At 56.5% G+C, this 24,620-nt stretch overlaps 1 protein-coding gene across 1 annotated transcript; it reads right to left on the reverse strand.

Annotated features, from left to right (window-relative positions):
- Positions 1 to 1,623: 1,623 nt before the first annotated feature.
- ndufb3 (NADH:ubiquinone oxidoreductase subunit B3) lies at positions 1,624 to 24,234 on the reverse strand. Its single transcript, XM_085985579.1, has 2 exons — positions 24,070 to 24,234; positions 1,624 to 1,923 (listed from the first exon to the last, which is right to left on the reverse strand). Exons 1-2 carry the CDS (start codon positions 24,180 to 24,182, stop codon positions 1,767 to 1,769), a joined length of 270 nt encoding a protein of 89 aa, XP_085841705.1. The 5' UTR covers positions 24,183 to 24,234; the 3' UTR covers positions 1,624 to 1,766.
- Positions 24,235 to 24,620: the final 386 nt, after the last annotated feature.

Genomic DNA, 24,620 nt, shown 5'->3' on the forward strand with positions numbered 1-24,620 from the left:
CCCCATTTCATGATAACTTTTGTAAAGTATAATATGCCTGTATCTATTTTAGCTAGTACTGTATTGTTATGATTTGTTTTTCCCTCCCATGTACCCTCTTATTTGCTTGCATTTGATTTGTTTTTTTCCATATGCAATAAAATTCCATTTTGATTCATTAAACTTGGTCTATAAGAGTCTTCTCTACATTGTAGTTCCTGCACCTAAGTCCAGTGTCTAGAATCTAAGGGGTGAGTGGGTCGAACCACTCAAGGTTTTACTGTGCAAGAGAGAGAGAGAGAGAGAGAGAGAGAGAGAGAGGCCTCCGGCGCGAGAAACCTCTGCGACCTCGGACAGAAAACCCCTTACAGCAGTGATGGTTAAATTGAGTGTTCAGCAATTGTGGCAATGGTTAAATGTGGTTTGGCTATTTATATAGCGATTTTAATGTAGCAAAAAGTACCAAGGGATTTGAAGATGAGCACGAGAAATTTAAAATAGAGGCATTCAGGGACTGGAAGTCAATGTAGTTCAGCGAGCACAGGGGTGATGGGTGAATGGAACTTGATGTGGGTTAGGAAACAGTCAATAGTTTTGGATGAGCTCAAGCTTATATAGGGTGGAAAATGGGAGGCCAACAACTTGCATTTATATAGCGCCTTTAACATAGTAGAATGTCCCAAGGCTCTTCACAGGAGCGTTATTTGACACTGAGCCACATAAGGAGATATTAGGGCAATGACCAAAACCTTGGTCAAAGAGGTAGGTTTTAAGGAGCGTCTTAAAGGAGGGAAGAGAGGCAGAGAGATTTAGGGTGGGAATTCCAGAGCTTAGAATCTAGGCAGCTGAAGGCATGGCCGCCAATGGTGGAGCAATTAAAATCGGGGATGCTCAAGAGGTCAGAATTGGTGGAGCGCAGAGATCTCAGGGGTGTTGTAGGGCTGGAGGAGATTAGAGATAGGGAGGGGTGAGGCCATGGAGGGAATTGAAAACAAGGATGAGAATTTTTTAAATTGTGGTGTTGCTTAACCGGAAGCCAATGTAGGTCAGTGAGCACAGGGGAGTCCGGAGGTGACAAAGGCAGCAGCAGATGAGCTGAGGCAGGGGCAGAGACAGGCGAGGTGAAAGCAAGTGGTTTTGCTGATGGAGAGGATATGGGGTCGGAAGCACAGCTCAGGATCAAAAAGGGCACCGGAGTTGCAAACAGTTCGGCTCAGCCCAAGACAGTGGCCAGGGAGGTGGACTGCAGACAATGGCTTCAGTCTTCCCAATGTTTAATTGGAGGAAATTGCAGCTTATTCACTACTGGATGTTGGACAAGCAGTCTAACAGCACACAGTGGAAGGGTTGCAAAAGGTGGTGATGAGGTAGAGCTGGGTATTCTCAGCGTACATGTGGAACCTGATGCTGTGTCTTCGGATGACGTCACTGAGGGGCAGTATATAGATGAGAAATCAGAGGGGCCCAAGGATAGGTCCTTGGGGAACTCCAGAGGTAATGGTGTGATTGCCTATGGTTAAACAAGAATGAGCACTTGGAACAGGTATTGGAGAGTCACCAGCCCCTGTGAAACTAGTCATCAGCATCAGAAGAAATCAATGGAGGAAAAACTGCAAAAGAAAAATACGACCGAGAACAGAGATGCCGATTTAATAGATTGTTTTATTCTATACAGAAGTTTGCTTCTCATCTCAAACAGTAGTTACAGCCCACCAACCGTGGAAAGGTGGGGACGGGGCAGATGCCGAAAGTTCTGGATAGTTTCAATGCTGTTCAGTGTTCATTCTCTAGTGATGTCCTGTATTCTTCTTGGGAGAAAATAGTGCATACTCGACACCCAAAGCCACAACAAAGGCTGCAAACCCCCACTTGAAGCCTCGAAAGAAGACATCGCTGAAGGCAATTGGTTTAGCAAAACCTCCGCTGAACCGCCAGGCCTCGTTGCTGTGAAAATACAAGGCAGCAAAGAACATGGTCAAGAGATTGGCTATGAACTCGGTCAATCCTGGCACAGCTCCACCACACAGTCGCATGTACTTTGAACAACGACAGCTGAAGGACAGGCTTCCAATACCAACTGAAGCCCGAATTACTGATTTGCTGTCGGGACTGTCCTGCTGGTGACAATAAGACAGCTGAGGCCACAATACAAGGGGGACCACGAGTGACCAGCTGATCACAGCTGGGTGACAGTATATCGGGACAGGAGGAGGCCATTCAGCCCCTCGAGTCTGTTCCGCCATTCAATCAGAACATGGCTGATCTGTACCTCAACTGCATTTACTTGCCTTGGCGCCATATCCTTTGATACCCTTACACAAAAAAAAAATCTATACTTCAGTTTTGAAAACTTCAATGCAGCCTTTTGGAGAAGCGAGTTCCAGATTTCCACAACCCTTTGTGAAAAAGTGCTTCCTGATTTCACTCCTGAATGGAGTGGAGCTCTAATTTTAAGGTTATGTCCCCTGGTTCTGGATTCCCCACCAGAGGAATTAGTTTCTCCGTATCTATCCTATAGAATCCTTTTAACATTTTGAACATCTCAATTAGATCACCCTTCAACCTTCTAATCTGAAAGGAATACGAGCCAAGTTTATGCAGCCTTTAGCCCTGATATAATCCTGGTGACTCTGCACTCTACACCCTCCAAGGCCAACATATCCTGAAGTGCCATGCCTAGAACTGAATGCAGTACTCCAAATAGGGTCTGGCCAAGGCTGTGTACAGCTGAAAGCCTAGCATATGCTCCACACAGTATTATCTCCCTGCCTGCTGGCTCATGTCCTATAGCGCTGGCGACACACCAGTGCCCTGCCCTCCCAAGTGGTCTTGCTTTCTGCCTCCAGGGCCATAGTGGCCTGTGAGTGGTCAGTGGCGGCAGTGCCTGGCCACTGGGGCTGGCCCCTTCGTTGTGGTCACAGGCTTCGGCACCCCGGGCACGGGTCAGCGAGGCAGCCATCAGACAGCTGGGCCTGCACAGACCTGTCCCTGCCAGCAGGAAAGGGAGAAAGATCACAGACACCACTCTGAGCAACCACCCATGTGCAGAATTGTGCACACATTTGGTGGCGTGTTATTGGGACTCCGCATCAACTGCACACTTCCAAACATGCACAATTACAGCACTGTGCTCTTAAGGTTCTGAACGGTCCCAATTATTAATAAAAATCTAGGTTGACATTCTAGGACAGTACTGAGGGAGTGCTGCACTGTCAGACGTGCCGTCTTTCAGATGAGACGGTAAACCAAGGGTCCGTCTGGTCCCTCATGTGGGCGTAAAAGATCCCACAGCACTATTGGAAGAGCAGCAGGGGAGTTACCCCAATGCCCTGGCTAATCTGTATCTCTCAATCGTCACTAAAAAGAGATTTATCTGGTCATTTATCACATTGCTGTTTGTGGGACCATGCTGTGTGCAAATTGGCTGCCGTGATTCCTACATTACAACAGTGACTACACTTCAAAAAGTATTTCATTGGCTGTAAAACGCTTTGGGACGTCCTGAAGTAATGAAAGGTGCTATATAAATGCAAGTCTCTCTTAATATGACAAATTCCGAACAGAGCCAGCCATGTCCCACCGACTACTCAATCCCACAACTCAAACAGGATGCGAGCCAGCTCCTTTATCTAGGCAAAGGAGCACAATACGACCACAGCCAGAGCCCATTGGGGATACATGAGCCCCCTGTGACCAGTTCTGAAGCTTGTGGTAAAGGGGCCATGTTAGCCAGTCCCTCCCCTTTCCATCCCGGTTTACCTCATCTTAATTTTCAGCTATTGTTCAAAATATCACCAACTCCCAAGGAAATAGTTAAATGTTTTATAAACCTCAAACACAGAGAGACTGGGACTGGAAAGGACACTGACTGAGGCAGGCTGTACCACACTGCTGAGCTCAGTGGCTGCATGCTGTGGGAAGTGTCCAGCTTCTTCCGTGTAATGTTCTGCCAGCAGGTCTCAGATCTCACTCAATGACTTTAGACCAGCATAGCCTGAAAGTCAATCCGCTATGAATCGTTTCTTGGGGTCATCTTTATCATCAACATTTTATCTCAAATATTCAATGATTTTGCTAGTACGGCTTTTTCCTCTGCCTCTTCTGAATTTTCGGCTGCAATACTCACGCGTCCAGCTAACAGGGAGGAGTGAAGATTCCTCCCCCCACCGGCCAACGGGGAGTGAAGATCCCCCCCGCCCGGCCAACGGAGAGGAGTGAAGATCCCCCCCGCCCGGCCAACGGGGAGGAGTGACGATCCCCCCCGCCCGGCCAACGGGGAGGAGTGACGATCCCCCCCGCCCGGCCAACGGGGAGGAGTGACGATCCCCCCCGCCCGGCCAACGGGGAGGAGTGACGATCCCCCCCGCCCGGCCAACGGGGAGGAGTGACGATCCCCCCCGCCCGGCCAACGGAGAGGAGTGACGATCCCCCCCGCCCGGCCAACGGGGAGGAGTGAAGATCCCCCCCGCCCGGCCAACAGAGTGAAGATCCCCCCCGCCCGGCCAACGGAGTGAAGATCCCCCCCGCCCGGCCAACGGAGTGAAGATCCCCCCCGCCCGGCCAACGGAGTGAAGATCCCCCCTGCCCGGCCAACGGAGTGAAGATCCCCCATCCGGCCAACGGAGTGAAGATCCCCCATCCGGCTAACGGAGTGAAGATCCCCCCTGCCCGGCCAACGGGAGTGAAGATCCCCCATCCGGCCAACGGAGTGAAGATCCCCCATCCGGCCAACGGAGTCCCCCATCCGGCTAACGGAGTGCCCCATCCGGCTAACGGAGTGAAGATCCCCCATCCGGCTAACAGGGAGTTAAGCTTTTTTGTAAAAAAGAGCTCGCTCCCTTTCCAGCTTTTTAAAATGTTTTTTAATGAACCCGCTCCCATAACAAACCGGAAGCCTGCATACGCAGAACGCTTCCACGCAGCTTCCTGTTCGTTGGCAGCAGTCACATCCAATTATTAAAGGATTTGATAGGGTAGACGTAGAGAAGATATTTCCACTTGTGGCGAGACCAGAACTAGGGGCCATAAATATAAGATAGTCACTAATAAATCCAATAGGGAATTCAGGAGAAACTTCTTTACCCAGAGAGTGGTTACAATGTGGAACTCACTACCATAAGGAGTGGTTGAGGCGAATAGCAGAGATGCGTTTAAGGGGAAGTACATGAGGGAGAAAGGAACAGAAGGATATGCTGATAGGGTGAGATGAAGTAGTGTGGAAGGAGCCGCGTGAGGAGCATGAACACTGGCATAGACCTGTTGGGTTGAATGGCCTGCAATGGCCTCTCTTTCTGCTCCCGCATCGTTACCTCTGGTGTCCCCCAAGGATCTAGCCTTGGCCCTCTCCTATTTCTCATCTACATGCTGCCCCTCAGCGACATCATCCAAAAACGCAGGGTCAGTTTCCACATGTACGCTGACAATACCCAGCTCTACCGCACCACCACCTCTCTCGACCCCTCCACGGTCTCTAAATTGTCAGACTCCCAGTAGTGGATGAGCAGAAATTTCCTCCAATTAAATATTGGGAAGACCGAAGGCATTGTTTTCGGTCCCTGCCACAAACTCCGTTCCCTAGTCACTGACTCCATCCCTCTCCCTAACATCTGTCCGAGGCTGAACCACACTGTTCGCAACCTTGGTGTCATATTTGACCCTGAAACGAGCTTCTGACCGCATATCCACAGCATAATTAAGGCCGCCTATTTCCACCTCCATAACATCGCCCATCTCTGCCTCAGCTCATCCGCTGCTGCAACCCTTATCCATGCCTTTGTTACCTCTAGACTTGACTATTCCAACGCACTCCTGGCTGGCCTCGTTCTACCCTCCGTAAACTCGAGGGCATCCAAATCTCGGCTGCCCGTGTCCTTATTCCCGCTCACCCATCACCCCGGTGCTCGCTGACCTACATTGGCTCCCGGTTAAGCAACGCCTCGATTTAAAAATTCTCATCCTGGTTTTCAAATCCCTCCATGTCTCTAATCTCCACCAGCCCCACAACCCCCCAAACTGGGGTCCATATAGACTTCCCAGGGAGTCCACGGCCTGTCTGCACTCCTCCAATCCTGGCCTCTTGCACACCCCCAATTTTCAGGCCACACTACGCAAGTGCAGAACATCATAGCGAACACACACAGGGTTAGCCTAAAATGTCACAGCCACATGCATCAGTTCACGGGGCTTGCGCAGGGATACTACCGCACCCGGGCGCAGAACAGACTGTGACTAGAGCGCTAGACCCCAAACTGCAGGCCCCAGGAACTCTATACCAGTGTTTCTCAAACTGAGGTCCATACAGACTTCCCAGCCTGTCTGCTCTCTGCTGCCCTGCCCCGAACCGACCCGCGCCGCCGGGGACATGGTTTTCCCCAAGCTCCGGAACCAGGCAAGTCCCATGCTGCACACCTTGTTGTTAGTGAGACTGTGGAAGAGTAACCACAGCCACTGCTTGGGCCTGCAAGCTGAGGCCAGTGGACAGTGACTGGAGCCTGAGCCGAGCCACCTGTGGGGGTATCAATGAGTGGCCAGTGGGTCGGACCTCACACACCACACCCCCCCGCCCCCCCCCCCGGTCCGGCTCCTCTCCTGTCCCTCCCCCGATCCCGGAATCAGGGTTCTCAAGTGGCTGCCACCACCGGTTGTGGTGGGGTTTCACCGGCTCCCTCCCACTTCCCCAGATACTCGGAGTGATGGGTTGCCTCCTCCTCTGAGGTTTGCCGGCGGCCGGTCCCTGGGCTCCTTTAACCTCCAGCTGATTTTATTTGGCTTGAGGCCAGGCCGCTCAGTTATGATGGGTCAGAGGGGGGGAGGGGTGGCGCACGTCAAGGGTTCCATTATTTGGGGGAGGGGGGTGCGCACGCCAGAGCTTTGTGACCCAAACCTTTTTGCGCGCGCACGGTGCCCCTTTGATGGTCCAGGTGTGTACTTTGTGCACATGCTGCGCTCTTGATGTGTGCAAGTTCCTTTCTCCGGAGTGTGGAGGCTACAGCAGGTGGTGAATGAACCACGCTGCACTTTGCAGATCTGTTTACGCCCGGCTCCAGTGGCAGAGGTTTGTGAGCAGGTCGCGTGCCTACCTTCTTACTCAGGAATATTGCTGGGAGAAGAAGTAAACTTCTGTCGGTGGCAGTTGGAATGTCTTATCCAATATGTTGATGGTACCAAAAAAGTCAGCCTGATTCGTGAAACTGTTCAGTAGTTTCAGTGATCATAGAATCATGTAATTTCAAGCCTGCTCCTCTTTATAAAACTGACTCCGATTCAGTTCTTGCAAATTATCAATGGCTGGGCCCATCTCGTCAGTGGCCAATGGCTCTCACTCACTTTGGAACGAGCGCTTCCTGCCGGTTGAGCTGATTCCTCCCCCGGCGCCTTGACCCTGTGCCACCCTCCCGACACGTAATCAGAGCGCCTGTGGGGCCCTTCAAACACTTGCTTGAACGTGTTCACACAAGCACGTACAATCCCACAGTGCCGCTGGTACAGAACATGCCAATGGGACAGTATGGCGGTGAGTCATGCTTCCAGCAGCATCCCAGCATGTGCACAGGTGCTCGTCAACTCACTCAGCTTGGCCATCCTGCTGAAGGCTTTAAAAATCGTCTAGCACTAAGTGGCTGACAGTGGCCATATGTTCCGGCAGAGTGCTCAGACTCACTGATACCCGTCAGTAAACACCCGTTTTCTTAAAAGCATTATTAAAACAATCTCCACATGCAGAATTCTCAGATCATGGGTATTATATAGTATTAGAACTTAGATGGAGGGTCTGTGGTTACTAATCCATTTGAAAAGGGGTCCTTCAACCAAAAATGTTGAGAACCACTGCTCTATAATCCACACTGCAGGCCCCAGGAGCTCCACACCCCACACTACATCCCCGGGAGCGCCACACCCCACACTGCACCCCCGGGAACTCTACACCTCACACTGCAGGCCCCGGGAGCGCCACACCTCACACTGCAGGCCCCGGGAGCGCCACACCTCACACTGCAGGCCCCGGGAGCTCCACACCTCACACTGCATCCCCGGGAGCTCCACACCCCACACTGCATCCCCGGGAGCTCCACACCCCACACTGCATCCCCGGGAGCTCCACACCCCACACTGCATCCCCGGGAGCTCCACACCCCACACTGCATCCCCGGGAGCTCCACACCCCACACTGCATCCCCCGGGAACTCTACACTTCACACTGCAGGCCCCGGGAGCGCCACACCTCACAATGCATCCCCGGGAGCTCCACACCCCACACTGCATCCCCGGGGGCTCCACACCCCACACTGCAGACCCCGGGAACTCCACACCTCACACAGGCCCCAGGAGCTCCATGTAACATTTGCATACTGAATTATCATTGGCCCGCAGGATCTGTAAGGAATACCTATTATATTCACATTTGATCACATGCTGAGTTGTCATTGGCCTGCAGGCATCTGTAAGGACTGCTATTGTTTAGAAGACCCAGGGGGTCCCGACTCCATCTTGTCCACACGGTGCTGTACTGCTGTGAGTCAGATCAGACCTGATGCTTCATTGAAAGAGTTTAAACTGTAATACTCCGTTTTCCTGCAATTTATTATTTTTGTACAAAGTGTGCAAAACAAGACATGGTGTCAGAACAGGGATTTGAAATGGACATCGTTGGAGATCCCTTACCTCGAATGAATTGGGAATCTTTGAACTTACCTAGCGAATGGTGCAAGTTCAAGCAACACGTGGAGTTGATGTTCTCGGGTCCACTGAAAAGCAAAGGGGAGGAAGAAAGATGCAGCTACCTACTCCTGTGGATCGAAGAAAAAGGGAGAGACATTTTTAACACATGGTCTCTCACCGCAGATGAAGCAAAGGTACTGAAAAGTTATTTTGACCGTTTTGAAGCATATGTGATGCCCAAGACAAATACGATATTCGCTAGGTACAAGTTTCAGGAGAAAGTACAAGGAGCTAGTGAGTCGTTTGAACAGTTTGTGACTGAGTTAAAACTGCTGGTAAAAGACTGTGCATATGCAGATAAAGATGAGATGGTCAGAGACCGCATCGTGTTTGGATTACATTCAGCTAAAGTGAGAGAGAAACTTTTGAATGTTGGGTCCGGGCTAACGCTGGACAAAGCTATGGACATAGGTAGATCGCACGAGATAGCCCAAGCACAGTTGAAAACCATAACCGGCGTCACGAGCAGCTCGAGTGAACAGACAGTGCACGCAGTTAATAGATACACACCAAAGAACACTGCCCAGAGAGCGTGTTTCAGAACAGAAAGAACAGCGAGAGTTCTAAAAATGGGCGACACAGACATAAAACGCTTCAAAAACTGTGGATATTGTGGAAACAACTGGCATGGAGAAAAGGTGCACTGCCCTGCCAAAGGAAGGCAATGTGCTAAATGTGGTAAACGGAACCACTTTGCTAAAGTTTGCAGGACTGTTATTCGAAAAGCAGTACACACAGTGAGTGACAGCCAAATGCCAGATAGAGAGCCAAATGCAGAGGAACTGTTTATTGATTCTGTGTCACAGAAAAAACAGATTTCAGAGACTGAGCAAGCTTTTGCCGATAGAGATAGGAAAACAGGGCAAAGAGCTTAAGTTTAAACTAGACACTGGATCTCAGGTTAATGTAATTCCTCTGAGTGAGTATCACAGCTTGAAGGATGAGTGTGAGCTACAGCCCACCTCACGCAGACTGACCGGCTATGGGGGTGAGCAGCTCATTGTAAAAGGCACATGCGTGATGAGATGCAAGTACAAAGAAATCGACATGATGTTGGACTTTTACATTGTTGACACTCAAGCACCTCCAGTGCTAGGTCTAAAGGCATGTTTAGACATGGACCTCGTCAAGCTAGTGCTATCATTGACAGCACCAGTTGAGAAGCAGTGTCATGGAGGAGTTTGCTGACGTTTTCAAAGGAATCAGACTATTCCCAGGTGAATGCACTATTCACCTTGACCCAGCAGCAACCCCTGTGGTTTGCCCACTGAGAAGGATACCCTTTGCTCTACGTAGTTGCCTGAAGGAGGAGCTGCAGAGCATGGAGAATACAGAAATCATCGTCCGGGAAACAGAACCGACAGAGTGGGTCAACGCATTAGTAGTGGTTGAGAAACCACGTAACAGCAAGCTCAGAGTCTGTCTCGACCCCAGAGATTTGAACAAGGCTATCAAACGCCCTCACTACCCTCTACCAACGCTAGATGACATCATACCCAAGCTAGTGGGAGCACGTTACTTCAGTGCATTGGACGCACAATCAGGATACTGGACTATCAAGCTCACGGAAGAGTCATCTAAGCTAACAACGTTCAACACACCATTTGGACGCTACCGATTTCTGCGTTTACCATTTGGTCTTTGTGGTAAACCACTGTTATACCTGTCTATGTGTATGTGTATTCCACTAGGTACAGGTCTGGACATGCCTCGGCTGACTCCTCCCACTATTCCAGGTATATAAGTGACTACCTCCCAGTCCCTTAGTATTCTGGACGGGTCGACCACTCGAGACAAGACCTTCATTCTTTAGTTAATAAAAGCCTGGTTGTTACTCGCTTAACCTCAGTCTTTTGAGTAATTGATGGCGCATCAATTTTATTAACTAAATTTTTATAATGGAGAAGATCCTCACACCAGCATGCCTGGACCTGGACAGTCGGGAAGCGGACGCTTCCACCAAGTTTGCTCACTGGCTCACGTGCTTCGAGACATTCCTGACTGCCTCCACTGCGGTCGTAACGGATGCGAACAAACTGTCTGTCCTGATCTCCAAGGTGAACCACCGAGCGTACTCAGTCATCCGGGACGCGACCTCGTACACAGCCGCCCTCCAGCTCCTCAAGACCCAGTACACGCGCCCTGTGAACGAAGTTTACGCCAGGCACCTCCTGGGGAGTCGCAAGCAACAACCTGGGGAATCGACTGAGGAATACCTCCAAGCACTGTCCGTGCTTGGCCGGGCCTGTGGGTGTAAGGCGGTAACGCCCGCTAAGTACACGGAGGAACTGATCCGGGATGCCTTCGTAGCGGGCCACAGGTCCAACTACACCCGACAGCGACTGCTGGAGCAGAGTGACCTCACCCTCGACAAAGCCTCCGAAATCGCACTAACGCTGGACGCAGCCTACCGGGGCATGGATGCCTACTCCTCTGCACCGTGGACGCCGCGGGGAACGACAACCTGGGACACGGTAGGACAGCCCCATAGTACCGTGCCACCCCAGCCACAGCCCAACTACCGCAGCAGTGTCCCAAAGCCAGACAGCAGTATCCCAAGGCCAGAAATGCTACTTCTGTGGCCAGGCCAAACACCCCAGAGCGCGCTGCCCGGCGAAGAATGCGACCTGCTCGGGCTGCGGCAAAAAGGGACACTACGCCAGGGTCTGCAAGGCAAAAGCCACCCCGAACGCCAGCAGCGCCGCGTGGGGGGCCGGGCGAGCCGCCATCTTGGGCCCCCAACAGCGCCGCGTGTGGGCCGCCATCTTGGGCCTCCCCAGCCATGTGCGAACCACCGCAGCAGCAGCCATCTTGGACGACTCCAGCCACATGGGAATCACGGGCGCCGCCATCTTGGACACCAGCCGGGACGCAGCAGACCGCCAACCCCCCCCCCCCCACCATCTGATACCCGCAGCGACACACCGACCCCTACGCTGGCCTCTGTTACGCTGGACCAAACGAGACCGCACCAACTAGCTCGGTCCAAAATGGACGTCAAGGTAAACGGCCATGCAATAAACTGCCTTTTTGACTCCGGGAGCACAGAGAGCTTCATCCACCCCGACACGGTGCGGCGTTGCTCTCTCCCAGTCCTGCCTGCGCACCAGCGGATTTCTATGGCCTCCGAGTCCCAGTCAGCGGACATTGGCGGCTACTGCGTGGTGACACTAGTAGTAGACGGGACTGTGTTCAATAATTTTAAACTCCTGGTCCTGCCCGACCTCTGCGCTGCCGTCCTACTGGGGTTGGATTTCCAGTGCCACCTCAAAAGCATTACGATGGCGTATGGTGGCCCCCTCCCCCCACTCACAGTCCGCAGCCTCCAAATTGCCCGCCGCACTCAGAGTCCCACCCCCCCCACTGTTTGCTAACCTCACCCCCGACTGTAAGCCCATCGCCACAAAGAGCAGGCGATACAGTGCCGGGGACAGGGTTTTCATCAAAACCGAAGTGGAGCGGCTCCTGAAGGAGGGGATTATTGAGGGCAGCTCCAGCCCTTGGCGAGCCCAGGTTGTGGTCGTTAAGGCCGGCGAGAAACAACGCCTGGTCATTGACTACAGCCAAACAATAAACCGCTACACACTGCTGGACGCCTACCCACTCCCCCGCATAGCTGATATGGTCAACCAGATCGCGCAGTACCGCGTCTTTTCGACCATTGATCTGAAATCAGCGTACCACCAGCTCCCCATCCGCCCTGAAGACCGCCAGTATACTGCTTTTGAGGCAAACGGCCGCCTCTATCACTTCCTTAGGGTTCCCTTCGGCCTTACCAACGGGGTCTCCGTCTTCCAAAGGGAGATGGACCGGATGGTCGATCAAAACGCGCTGCAGGCCACTTTCCCTTACCTAGACAATGTGACCATCTGCGGCCATGACTTGCAGGACCATGACGCAAACCTCGAGAAATTCCTCCGCACCGCCCAACTCCTGAACCTGACATATAACAAGGAGAAGTGCATATTCCGCACAGACCGCTTCGCCATCCTTGGCGGTGTTGTGGAACACGGGGTCATCGGTCCCGACCCGGACCGGATGCGTCCCCTTATGGAACTCCTACTGCCTAAAAGCCCTGAAGAGGTGCCTAGGGTTTTTTTCCTACTACGCTCAGTGGGTCCCCTACTATGCAGACAAAGCCCGTCCGCTGATCAAATCCACCTCTTTTCCCCTGATGGCAGAGGCCCGCTCGGCCTTCCACCGTATCAAGGAGGACATTGCCAAAGCCACCATGCACGCAGTGGATGAATCCATCCCCTTCCAGGTGGGGAGCGATGCGTCCGACTTTGCTCTGGCCGCCACCCTTAATCAGGCGGGGAGACCTGTGGCATTCTTCTCACGAACCCTCCAGGGCCCGGAGACCAGACACTCCGCGGTCGAGAAGGAGGCCCAGGCTATCGTGGAGGCTGTGCATCATTGGAGGCACTACCTGGCCGGAAAACGATTTACCCTGCTCACTGACCAGCGTTCAGTTGCTTTTATGTTCAACAACAAGCAGAGGGGCAAAATCAAAAATGACAAGATCTTGAAGTGGAGAATCGAACTTTCCACCTACAACTACGAGATCTTGTACCGGCCTGGGAAGCTCAATGAACCCCCAGATGCCCTATCGCGTGGCACCTGCGCCAGCGCGCAGATCGATAGGCTGAGGGCCCTCCACAATGACCTCCGCCACCCGGGGGTCACCAGGTTCTTCCACTTCATCAAGGCCCGCAACCTGCCTTACTCCGTCGAGGAGGTCAGGACCATGACCAAGAACTGCCAAGTCTGCGCTGAGTGCAAACCGCACTTTTATAGACCAGACAGAGCCCACCTGATAAAAGCCACTCGCCCTTTCGAACGCCTGAGCGTCGATTTTAAAGGGCCTCTCCCCTCCTCCGACCGCAATGTGTACTTCCTCAACATCATTGACGAGTACTCCCGTTTCCCGTTCGCTATCCCCTGCCCGGACATGACCAGTGCCACGGTCATTAAATGCCTGAACAGCCTCTTCACCCTGTTCGGTTTCCCCAGCTATATCCATAGCGACCGGGGCTCATCGTTTATGAGCGACGAACTCCGCCAGTACCTGCTCGCTAGGGGTATAGCCACAAGCAGGACCGCCAGTTACAACCCCCGGGGGAACGGACAGGTGGAAAGAGAGAATGCAACAGTTTGGAAGGGCGCCCTACTAGCCTTAAAGTCTAGGGGCCTTCCGACCTCCCGCTGGCAGGAGGTGCTCCCCGATGCGCTCCACTCGATTCGGTCACTGCTCTGCACTGCCACCAATGCCACCCCTCACGAGAAAACGTTTGTCTTCCCAAGGAAGTCCACATCGGGGACATCGTTACCGCCATGGCTGACGTCCCCAGGGCCGGTACTACCGAGAAGACACGTGAGGGCCAATAAAACGGACCCCCTGGTCGAGAGGGTCGACCTCCTCCACGCCAACCCCCAGTATGCTTACATTGCGTACCCGGACGGGCGGGAGGACACAGTCTCCATACGAGACCTCGCACCCTCGGGGACCGCTGTAGGGCGGGAGGACACAGTCTCCATACGAGACCTCGCACCCTCGGGGACCGCTGTAACCCACTACCCAGTACCACCCCCCCCACGACCCGATATCCAACCCCAGCAGCCGGCTCGCCTTGGACCGTCACCCACGAGGACTACACTCCAGGGCCCCAGCCTACACGGGACGCGACGCCGGAAGCTCCACCACCCCTGCCGTCGCCACGTCGATCACAGCGGCAGACAAGACCTCCGGAGAGACTCCAATACACGAACTTTTAAATACACTTCACCCCGCCGGACTCATTTTTAAACAAGGGGTGAATGTGGTAAACCACTGTTATACCTGTCTGTATGTGTATGTGTATTCCACTAGGTACAGGTCTGGACATGCCTCGGTTGACTCCTCCCACTATGCCAGGTATATAAGTGACTACCTCCCAGTCCCTTAGTATTCTGGACGGGTCGACCACTCGAGACGAGACCTTCATTCTTTAGTTAATAAAAGCCTGGTTGTTACTCGCTTAACCTCAGTCTTTTGAGTAATTGATGGCGCATCAGTCTTATCTCAGCTCAGGATGAATTCCAGCGGAAGATCGACGAAACCTATGGAGGCCTCAACGGAGTAGTCGCAATCGTAGATGACATCCTCATCTATGGCAGGAATAGAGGGGAACATGACAGGAACCTCCATGCGATGCTACAAAGATCACGGGAGAAAGGTATCTGACTCAACCCCGAGAAAAGCATAATCGGATCCACCGAGATCAGTTATTTCGGGCATTGCCTCTCAACTGATGGCATTAAGCCGGATCCAGAGAAAATCTCCGCCATCAAGAAGATGGAGCCGCCGAAGAACCGCGCCGAGCTAAAGAAAGACAGTACTAGGCATGGTTAACTACTTAGCCAAGTTTGCCCCGAGCCTCTCCGAAATCAACGCACCCATGCGTCAGTTGCTCAAGCAATCCAATGAGTTCCTGTGGGACAAACATGACACAGCATTTCAGAAAATGAAAGACCTAATCACCAGAGAACCAGGACCAGTTCTTGCCTACTTCGACCCCAACAAAGAGCTCAGACTACAAGTGGACGCGTCAAAGTACAGGTTAGGTGCAGTATTACTGCAAAAAGGAAAGCCCATCGGCTACGCTTCCAGATCTCACAGACAGTGAAATCAACCATGCTCAAATCGAGAAAGAGCTATATGCAATCCTGTTTGGATGTAAGCGTTTCCACCATTACGTCTATGGCCGACAAGTCATTGTGGAATCCAACCACAAACCCTGTTAGATCCGTGTGTTAATGGAGACACGGAATGCAGGAGTTGATTTAACAAGTGTTTACTGAACAAAGTCTGGAGGTGAACTAACTACACAAGACGCTATACAGGCTTATATACCTGAGTGGTCACTACCGGTACTACAGTACACAGGGGCTTCAAAAACATAGTTCCTCTTAAAGGTACATACACTACAATTCCCTCGAGTCAATCATGAGGAAACCACTAGCCGCAGCCCCACCAAGGCTACAGAGAATGATCCTTCAGCTACAGAAGTACGACTTCACAATCATTCACCGTCCAGGCAAAGACATTCCTGTCGCAGACACGCTCTCCAGAAAGTCTCTTAGCTACCAGGACAGCAGCCTCAGTGAAGGCATGGATGTGCAGGTGCACATGGTGTACAACAGCTTACCTGTGAGTGGCTCAAAACTGAAGGAGATCCGAGCAGGAACAGAGAAAGATGCACAACTCACACTGCTGAGCAAAGTCATACATGAAGGATGGCCTGAGGAAAGGAGGAAATGCCCTCAGAGCATATCTGAATTCTGGAACCACAGAGACGAACTGTCACAAATCAACGGAATCGTCTTCAAAGGGGAGAAAATCATCATTCCTACCAGTCTCAGAAGAGATGTTGACAAAAATTCATGCTGGACATATGGGCATGGAAAAATGCACGTGACATTATGTTTTGGCCCGGAATGTGCAAACACATTGAGGACATTGTTGGAAAATGTTACATTTGTCTAGAACGCCGCCCATCAAATGTCAAAGAGCCCATGATACCTCACCGTATCCCAGACAGGCCCTGGCAGGTCGTCAGCTGCAAGCAAGTGCATGGAAAACGTGTACAGAGACAGCAACACCAAAAGAGATACTATGACAGGTCAGCTAGACTACTGCCACCGCTGCACAATGGAGAATCCGTCAGAATCCAGGAGCATGACTACTGGAAGCCAGCAGTCATCATCCAGCCAGCTGACACTGAGCGATCATATCACGTCCGCACCCCAGAAGGACAGGTGTACCGCCGCAATCGCAGGCACCTCCTGAACACCAAGGATCAACACCGTCATTCTGACGAGAGGATCAGTTCAACAGAGTGTGATGAACAGCGCAATACACAAAACACATCATACTTACCTGAAGCTAAACCTGATTTGTTGACCGATTCAGGAGCATGCTCAGTTCCATACCACACAAGGTCGGGACGAGAGGTCAAGCCTAGAGTTATCCTTGACTTGTGAACTGTCAAAGGGGGTAGGCGGATCGCTGCCCTAAAAAAAAACTGCACATCGTTATTGAAACGTTGAGATGTTTTCAGTGCTAGTTAAATGTTGAGTTTACTTATATGTTGATGCTACTGAGAACATTATGTAGAAGGTTCAAAAGTAATGCATAACATTTTTCTTTTAAAAGGGGATGTAACATTTGCATACTGAATTATCATTGGCCCGCAGGCATCTGTAAGGAATTACCTATTATATTCACATGTGATCACATGCTGAGTTGTCATTGGCCTGCAGGCATCTGTAAGGGCTGCTATTGTTTAGAAGACCCAGGGGGTCCTGACTCCATTTTGTCCACACGGTGCTGTACTGCTGTGAGTCAGATCAGACCTGATGCTTCATTGAAAGAGTTTAAACTGTAATACTCCGTTGTCCTGCAATTTATTATTTTTGTACAAAGTGTGCAAAACAAGACACTCCACACCCCACACCGCATCCCCGGGAGCTCCACACCCCACACTGCAGGCCCCGGGAGCCCCACACTGCAGGCCCCGGGAGCCCCACACTGCAGGCCCCGGGAGCCCCACACTGCAGGCCCCGGGAGCCCCACACCGCAGGCCCCGGGAGCCCCACACCGCAGGCCCCGGGAGCCCCACACCGCAGGCCCCGGGAGCCCCACACCGCAGGCCCCGGGAGCCCCACACCGCAGGCCCCGGGAGCCCCACACCGCAGGCCCCGGGAGCCCCACACTGCAGGCCCCGGGAGCCCCACACTGCAGGCCCCGGGAGCCCCACACCTCACACTGCAGGCCCCGGGAGCTCCACACCCGACACTGCATCCCCGGGAGCTCCACACCCCACACTGCATCCCCAGGAGCTCCACACCCCACACTGCAGGCCCCGGGAGCTCCACACCCCACAATGTATCCCCGGGAGCGCCACATCCCACACTGCAGGCCCCGGGAGCTCCACACCCCACACTGCATCCCCGGGAGCTCCACACCCCACACTGCAGGACCCGGGAGCTCCACACCCCACACTGCATCCCCGGGAGCTCCACACCCCACACTGCATCCCCGGGAGCTCCACACCCCACACTGCATCTCCGGGAGCTCCACACCCCACACTGCAGGCCATGGGAGCTCCACACCCCACACTGCATCCCCGGGAGCTCCACACCCCACACTGCATCTCCGGGAGCTCCACACCCCACACTGCAGGCCATGGGAGCTCCACACCTCACACTGCAGGTCCCGGGAGCTCCACACCCCACACTGCATCCCCGGGAGCTCCACACCCCACACTGCATCCCCGGGAGCTCCACACCCCACACTGCATCTCCGGGAGCTCCACACCCCACACTGCAGGCCATGGGAGCTCCACACCTCACACCGCAGGTCCCGGGAGCTCCACACCTCACACCGCATCCCCGGGAGCTCCACACCCCACACCGCATCCCCGGGAGCTCCACACCCCACACCGCATCCCCGGGAGCTCCACACCCCACACCGCATCCCCGGGAGCTCCACACCCCACACCGCATCCCCGGGAGCTCCACACCCCACACCGCATCCCCGGGAGCTCCACACCCCACACCGCATCCCCGGGAGCTCCACACCCCACACCGCATCCCCGGGAGCTCCACACCCCACACCGCATCCCCGGGAGCTCCACACCCCACACCGCATCCCCGGGAGCTCCACACCTCACACCGCATCCCCGGGAGCTCCACACCCCACCCCCGGGAGCTCCACACCCCACACCGCATCCCCGGGAGCTCCACACCCCACCCCCGGGAGCTCCACACCCCACCCCCGGGAGCTCCACACCCCACCCCCGGGAGCTCCACACCCCACACCGCATCCCCGGGAGCTCCACACCCCACACCGCATCCCCGGGAGCTCCACACCCCACACCGCATCCCCGGGAGCTCCACACCCCACACCGCATCCCCGGGAGCTCCACACCCCACACCGCATCCCCGGGAGCTCCACACCCCACACCGCATCCCCGGGAGCTCCACACCCCACACCGCATCCCCGGGAGCTCCACACCCCACACCGCATCCCCGGGAGCTCCACACCCCACACCGCATCCCCGGGAGCTCCACACCCCACACCGCATCCCCGGGAGCTCCACACCTCACACTGCAGGCCCCGGGAGCTCCACACCTCACACTGCAGGCCCCGGGAGCTCCACACCTCACACTGCATCCCCGGGAGCTCCACACTGCATCCCCGGGAGCTCCACACCTCACGCCCCGGGAGCTCCACACCCCACACCGCATCCCCGGGAGCTCCACACCTCACACTGCATCCCTGGGAGCTCCACACCCCACACTGCAGGCCCCGGGAGCTCCACACCTCACACTGCATCCCCGGGAGCTCCACACCTCACACTGCATCCCCGGGAGCTCCACACCCCACACTGCATCCCCGGGAGCTCCACACCCCACACTGCATCCCCGGGAGCTCCACACCCCACACTGCATCCCCGGGAGCTCCACACCTCACACTGCATCCCCGGGAGCTCCACACCTCACACTGCATCCCCGGGAGCTCCACACCCCACACTGCAGGCCCCGGGAGCTCCACACCCCACACTGCATCCCCGGGAGCTCCACACCCCACACTGCATCCCCGGGAGCTCCACACCCCACACTGCATCCCCGGAAGCTCCACACCTCACACTGCAGGCCCCGGGAGCTCCACATCCCACACTGCATCCCCGGGAGCTCCACACCTCACACTGCATCCCCGGGAGCTCCACACCTCACACTGCATCCCTGGGAGCTCCACACCCCACACTGCATCCCCGGGAGCTCCACACCTCACACTGCATCCCCGGGAGCTCCACATCCCACACTGCATCCCTGGGAGCTCCACACCTCACACTGCAGGACCCGGGAGCTCCACACCTCACACTGCATCCCCGGGAGCTCCACACCCCACACTGCATCCCCGGGAGCTCCACACCCCACACTGCAGGCCCCGGGAGCTCCACACCCCACACTGCATCCCCGGGAGCTCCACACACCACACTGCATCCCCGGAAGCTCCACACCTCACACTGCATCCCCGGAAGCTCCACACCTCACACTGCATCCCCGGGAGCTCCACACCTCACACTGCAGGCCGCGGGAGCTCCACATCCCACACTGCATCCCCGGGAGCTCCACACCTCACACTGCATCCCCGGGAGCTCCACACCTCACACTGCATCCCCGGGAGCTCCACACCCCACACTGCATCCCCGGGAGCTCCACACCTCACACTGCATCCCCGGGAGCTCCACACCCCACACTGCATCCCCGGGAGCTCCACACCCCACACTGCATCCCCGGGAGCTCCACACACCACACTGCATCCCCGGGAGCTCCACACCTCACACTGCAGGCCGCGGGAGCTCCACATCCCACACTGCATCCCCGGGAGCTCCACACCTCACACTGCATCCCCGGGAGCTCCACACCCCACACTGCATCCCCGGGAGCTCCACACCTCACACTGCATCCCCGGGAGCTCCACACCTCACACTGCAGGACCCGGGAGCTCCACACCTCACTGCATCCCCGGGAGCTCCACACCACACACACTGCAGGCCGGGGGAGCTCCACACCTCACACTGCATCCCCGGGAGCTCCACACCACACACACTGCAGGCCCGGGGAGCTCCACACCTCACACTGCATCCCCGGGAGCTCCACACCTCACACTGCATCCCCGGGAGCTCCACACCCCACACTGCATCCCCGGGAGCTCCACACCTCACACTGCATCCCCGGGAGCTCCACACCCCACACTGCATCCCCGGGAGCTCCACACCCCACACTGCATCTCCGGGAGCTCCACACCCCACACTGCATCCCCGGGAGCTCCACACCTCACACTGCATCCCCGGGAGCTCCACACACCACACTGCATCCCCGGGAGCTCCACACCTCACACTGCAGGCCGCGGGAGCTCCACATCCCACACCTCACACTGCATCCCCGGGAGCTCCACACCCCACACTGCATCCCCGGGAGCTCCACACCTCACACTGCAGGACCCGGGAGCTCCACACCTCACTGCATCCCCGGGAGCTCCACACCACACACACTGCAGGCCGGGGGAGCTCCACACCTCACACTGCATCCCCGGGAGCTCCACACCACACACACTGCAGGCCCGGGGAGCTCCACACCTCACACTGCATCCCCGGGAGCTCCACACCTCACACTGCATCCCCGGGAGCTCCACACCCCACACTGCATCCCCGGGAGCTCCACACCTCACACTGCATCCCTGGGAGCTCCACACCCCACACTGCATCCCCGGGAGCTCCACACCTCACACTGCATCCCCGGGAGCTCCACACCTCACACTGCATCCCTGGGAGCTCCACACCTCACACTGCAGGACCCGGGAGCTCCACACCTCACTGCATCCCCGGGAGCTCCACACCTCACACTGCATCCCCGGGAGCTCCACACCACACACACTGCAGGCCGGGGGAGCTCCACACCTCACACTGCATCCCCGGGAGCTCCACACCACACACACTGCAGGCCCGGGGAGCTCCACACCTCACACTGCATCCCCGGGAGCTCCACACCTCACACTGCATCCCCGGGAGCTCCACACCCCACACTGCATCCCCGGGAGCTCCACACCCCACACTGCATCCCCGGGAGCTCCACACCTCACACTGCATCGCCGGGAGCTCCACACCCCACACTGCATCCCCGGGAGCTCCACACCTCACACTGCAGGACCCGGGAGCTCCACACCTCACTGCATCCCCGGGAGCTCCACACCCCACACTGCATCCCCGGGAGCTCCACACCCCACACTGCATCCCCGGGAGCTCCACACCCCACACTGCATCCCCGGGAGCTCCACACCTCACACTGCATCGCCGGGAGCTCCACACCTCACACTGCATCCCCGGGAGCGCCACACTGCATCCCCGGGAGCTCCACACCCCACACTGCATCCCCGGGAGCTCCACACACCACACTGCATCCCCGGAAGCTCCACACCTCACACTGCAGGCCCCGGGAGCTCCACATCCCACACTGCATCCCCGGGAGCTCCACACCTCACACTGCATCCCCGGGAGCTCCACACCTCACACTGCATCCCTGGGAGCTCCACACCCCACACTGCATCCCCGGGAGCTCCACACCTCACACTGCATCCCCGGGAGCTCCACATCCCACACTGCATCCCTGGGAGCTCCACACCTCACACTGCAGGACCCGGGAGCTCCACACCTCACACTGCATCCCCGGGAGCTCCACACCCCACACTGCATCCCCGGGAGCTCCACACCTCACACTGCATCCCCGGGAGCTCCACACCCCACACTGCATCCCCGGGAGCTCCACACCCCACACTGCATCCCCGGGAGCTCCACACACCACACTGCATCCCCGGGAGCTCCACACCTCACACTGCAGGCCGCGGGAGCTCCACATCCCACACCTCACACTGCATCCCCGGGAGCTCCACACCCCACACTGCATCCCCGGGAGCTCCACACCTCACACTGCATCCCCGGGAGCTCCACACCTCACACTGCAGGACCCGGGAGCTCCACACCTCACTGCATCCCCGGGAGCTCCACACCACACACACTGCAGGCCGGGGGAGCTCCACACCTCACACTGCATCCCCGGGAGCTCCACACCACACACACTGCAGGCCCGGGGAGCTCCACACCTCACACTGCATCCCCGGGAGCTCCACACCTCACACTGCATCCCCGGGAGCTCCACACCCCACACTGCATCCCCGGGAGCTCCACACCTCACACTGCATCCCCGGGAGCTCCACACCCCACACTGCATCCCCGGGAGCTCCACACCCCACACTGCATCTCCGGGAGCTCCACACCCCACACTGCATCCCCGGGAGCTCCACACCTCACACTGCATCCCCGGGAGCTCCACACACCACACTGCATCCCCGGGAGCTCCACACCTCACACTGCAGGCCGCGGGAGCTCCACATCCCACACCTCACACTGCATCCCCGGGAGCTCCACACCCCACACTGCATCCCCGGGAGCTCCACACCTCACACTGCATCCCCGGGAGCTCCACACCTCACACTGCAGGACCCGGGAGCTCCACACCTCACTGCATCCCCGGGAGCTCCACACCACACACACTGCAGGCCGGGGGAGCTCCACACCTCACACTGCATCCCCGGGAGCTCCACACCACACACACTGCAGGCCCGGGGAGCTCCACACCTCACACTGCATCCCCGGGAGCTCCACACCTCACACTGCATCCCCGGGAGCTCCACACCTCACACTGCATCCCCGGGAGCTCCACACCCCACACTGCATCCCCGGGAGCTCCACACCTCACACTGCATCCCTGGGAGCTCCACACCCCACACTGCATCCCCGGGAGCTCCACACCTCACACTGCATCCCCGGGAGCTCCACACCTCACACTGCATCCCTGGGAGCTCCACACCTCACACTGCAGGACCCGGGAGCTCCACACCTCACTGCATCCCCGGGAGCTCCACACCTCACACTGCATCCCCGGGAGCTCCACACCACACACACTGCAGGCCGGGGGAGCTCCACACCTCACACTGCATCCCCGGGAGCTCCACACCACACACACTGCAGGCCCGGGGAGCTCCACACCTCACACTGCATCCCCGGGAGCTCCACACCTCACACTGCATCCCCGGGAGCTCCACACCCCACACTGCATCCCCGGGAGCTCCACACCCCACACTGCATCCCCGGGAGCTCCACACCCCACACTGCATCCCCGGGAGCTCCACACCCCACACTGCATCCCCGGGAGCTCCACACCTCACACTGCATCGCCGGGAGCTCCACACCCCACACTGCATCCCCGGGAGCTCCACACCTCACACTGCAGGACCCGGGAGCTCCACACCTCACTGCATCCCCGGGAGCTCCACACCCCACACTGCATCCCCGGGAGCTCCACACCCCACACTGCATCCCCGGGAGCTCCACACCCCACACTGCATCCCCGGGAGCTCCACACCTCACACTGCATCGCCGGGAGCTCCACACCTCACACTGCATCCCCGGGAGCGCCACACTGCATCCCCGGGAGCTCCACACCCCACACTGCATCCCCGGGAGCTCCACACCCCACACTGCATCCCCGGGAGCTCCACACCCCACACTGCATCCCCGGGAGCTCCACACCTCACACTGCATCGCCGGGAGCTCCACACCCCACACTGCAGACCCCGGTAGCCCCACACTGCATCCCCGGGAGCTCCACACCCCACACTGCAGACCCCGGGAGCCTCACACTGCATCGCCGGGAGCTCCACACCTCACACAGGCCCCTAGGCCCCGCCGTCGCCCAGTCACTCACCGGGCCCAGGGATCGCGCAAGCCCCTCCGCCGCAACCTCTCCTGCACTGTCTCCAGCGGGGTCCCCTGCGGGCTCCAGCTCTTGTAGTCGGGCAGCTCTGGCCCGTGTGCCATGGTGACTGACCTCCAAATGAACCGGAAACACTGCTCGCTGCTCCGGACAGGCTTGTGCTCAGCCTGCGCTTGCGCGCCGCTGTGTCATCTGGTTAATAAACTGGATCAGGAAAAGGGCAGGGACGGGGAATAGGATTGGGAAAAGGGCAGTGAATAAGATTGGGAGATGGGGATGATAATGGGGGCAAGGAATGGGAATATGCCAGGGAATGGAAATAGTGGCAAGGAATGGGAATAGTGGCAGTGAATGGGAATAGGTCAGGGAATGGGAATAGTGGTAACAAATGGGAATAGTGGCAAGGAATGGGAATAGGTCAGGGAATGGGAATAGTGGCAGTGAATGGGAATAGGTCAGGGAATGGGAATAGTGGTAACAAATGACAATAGTGGCAAGGCATGGGAATAGGTCAGGGAATGGGAATAGTGGCAGTGAATGGG

Source organism: Somniosus microcephalus, chromosome 4 (genome assembly GCF_052327205.1).
Source record: "Somniosus microcephalus isolate GS21.2 chromosome 4, FLI_Smic_1.0, whole genome shotgun sequence".
Lineage (NCBI taxonomy): Eukaryota > Metazoa > Chordata > Chondrichthyes > Squaliformes > Somniosidae > Somniosus > Somniosus microcephalus.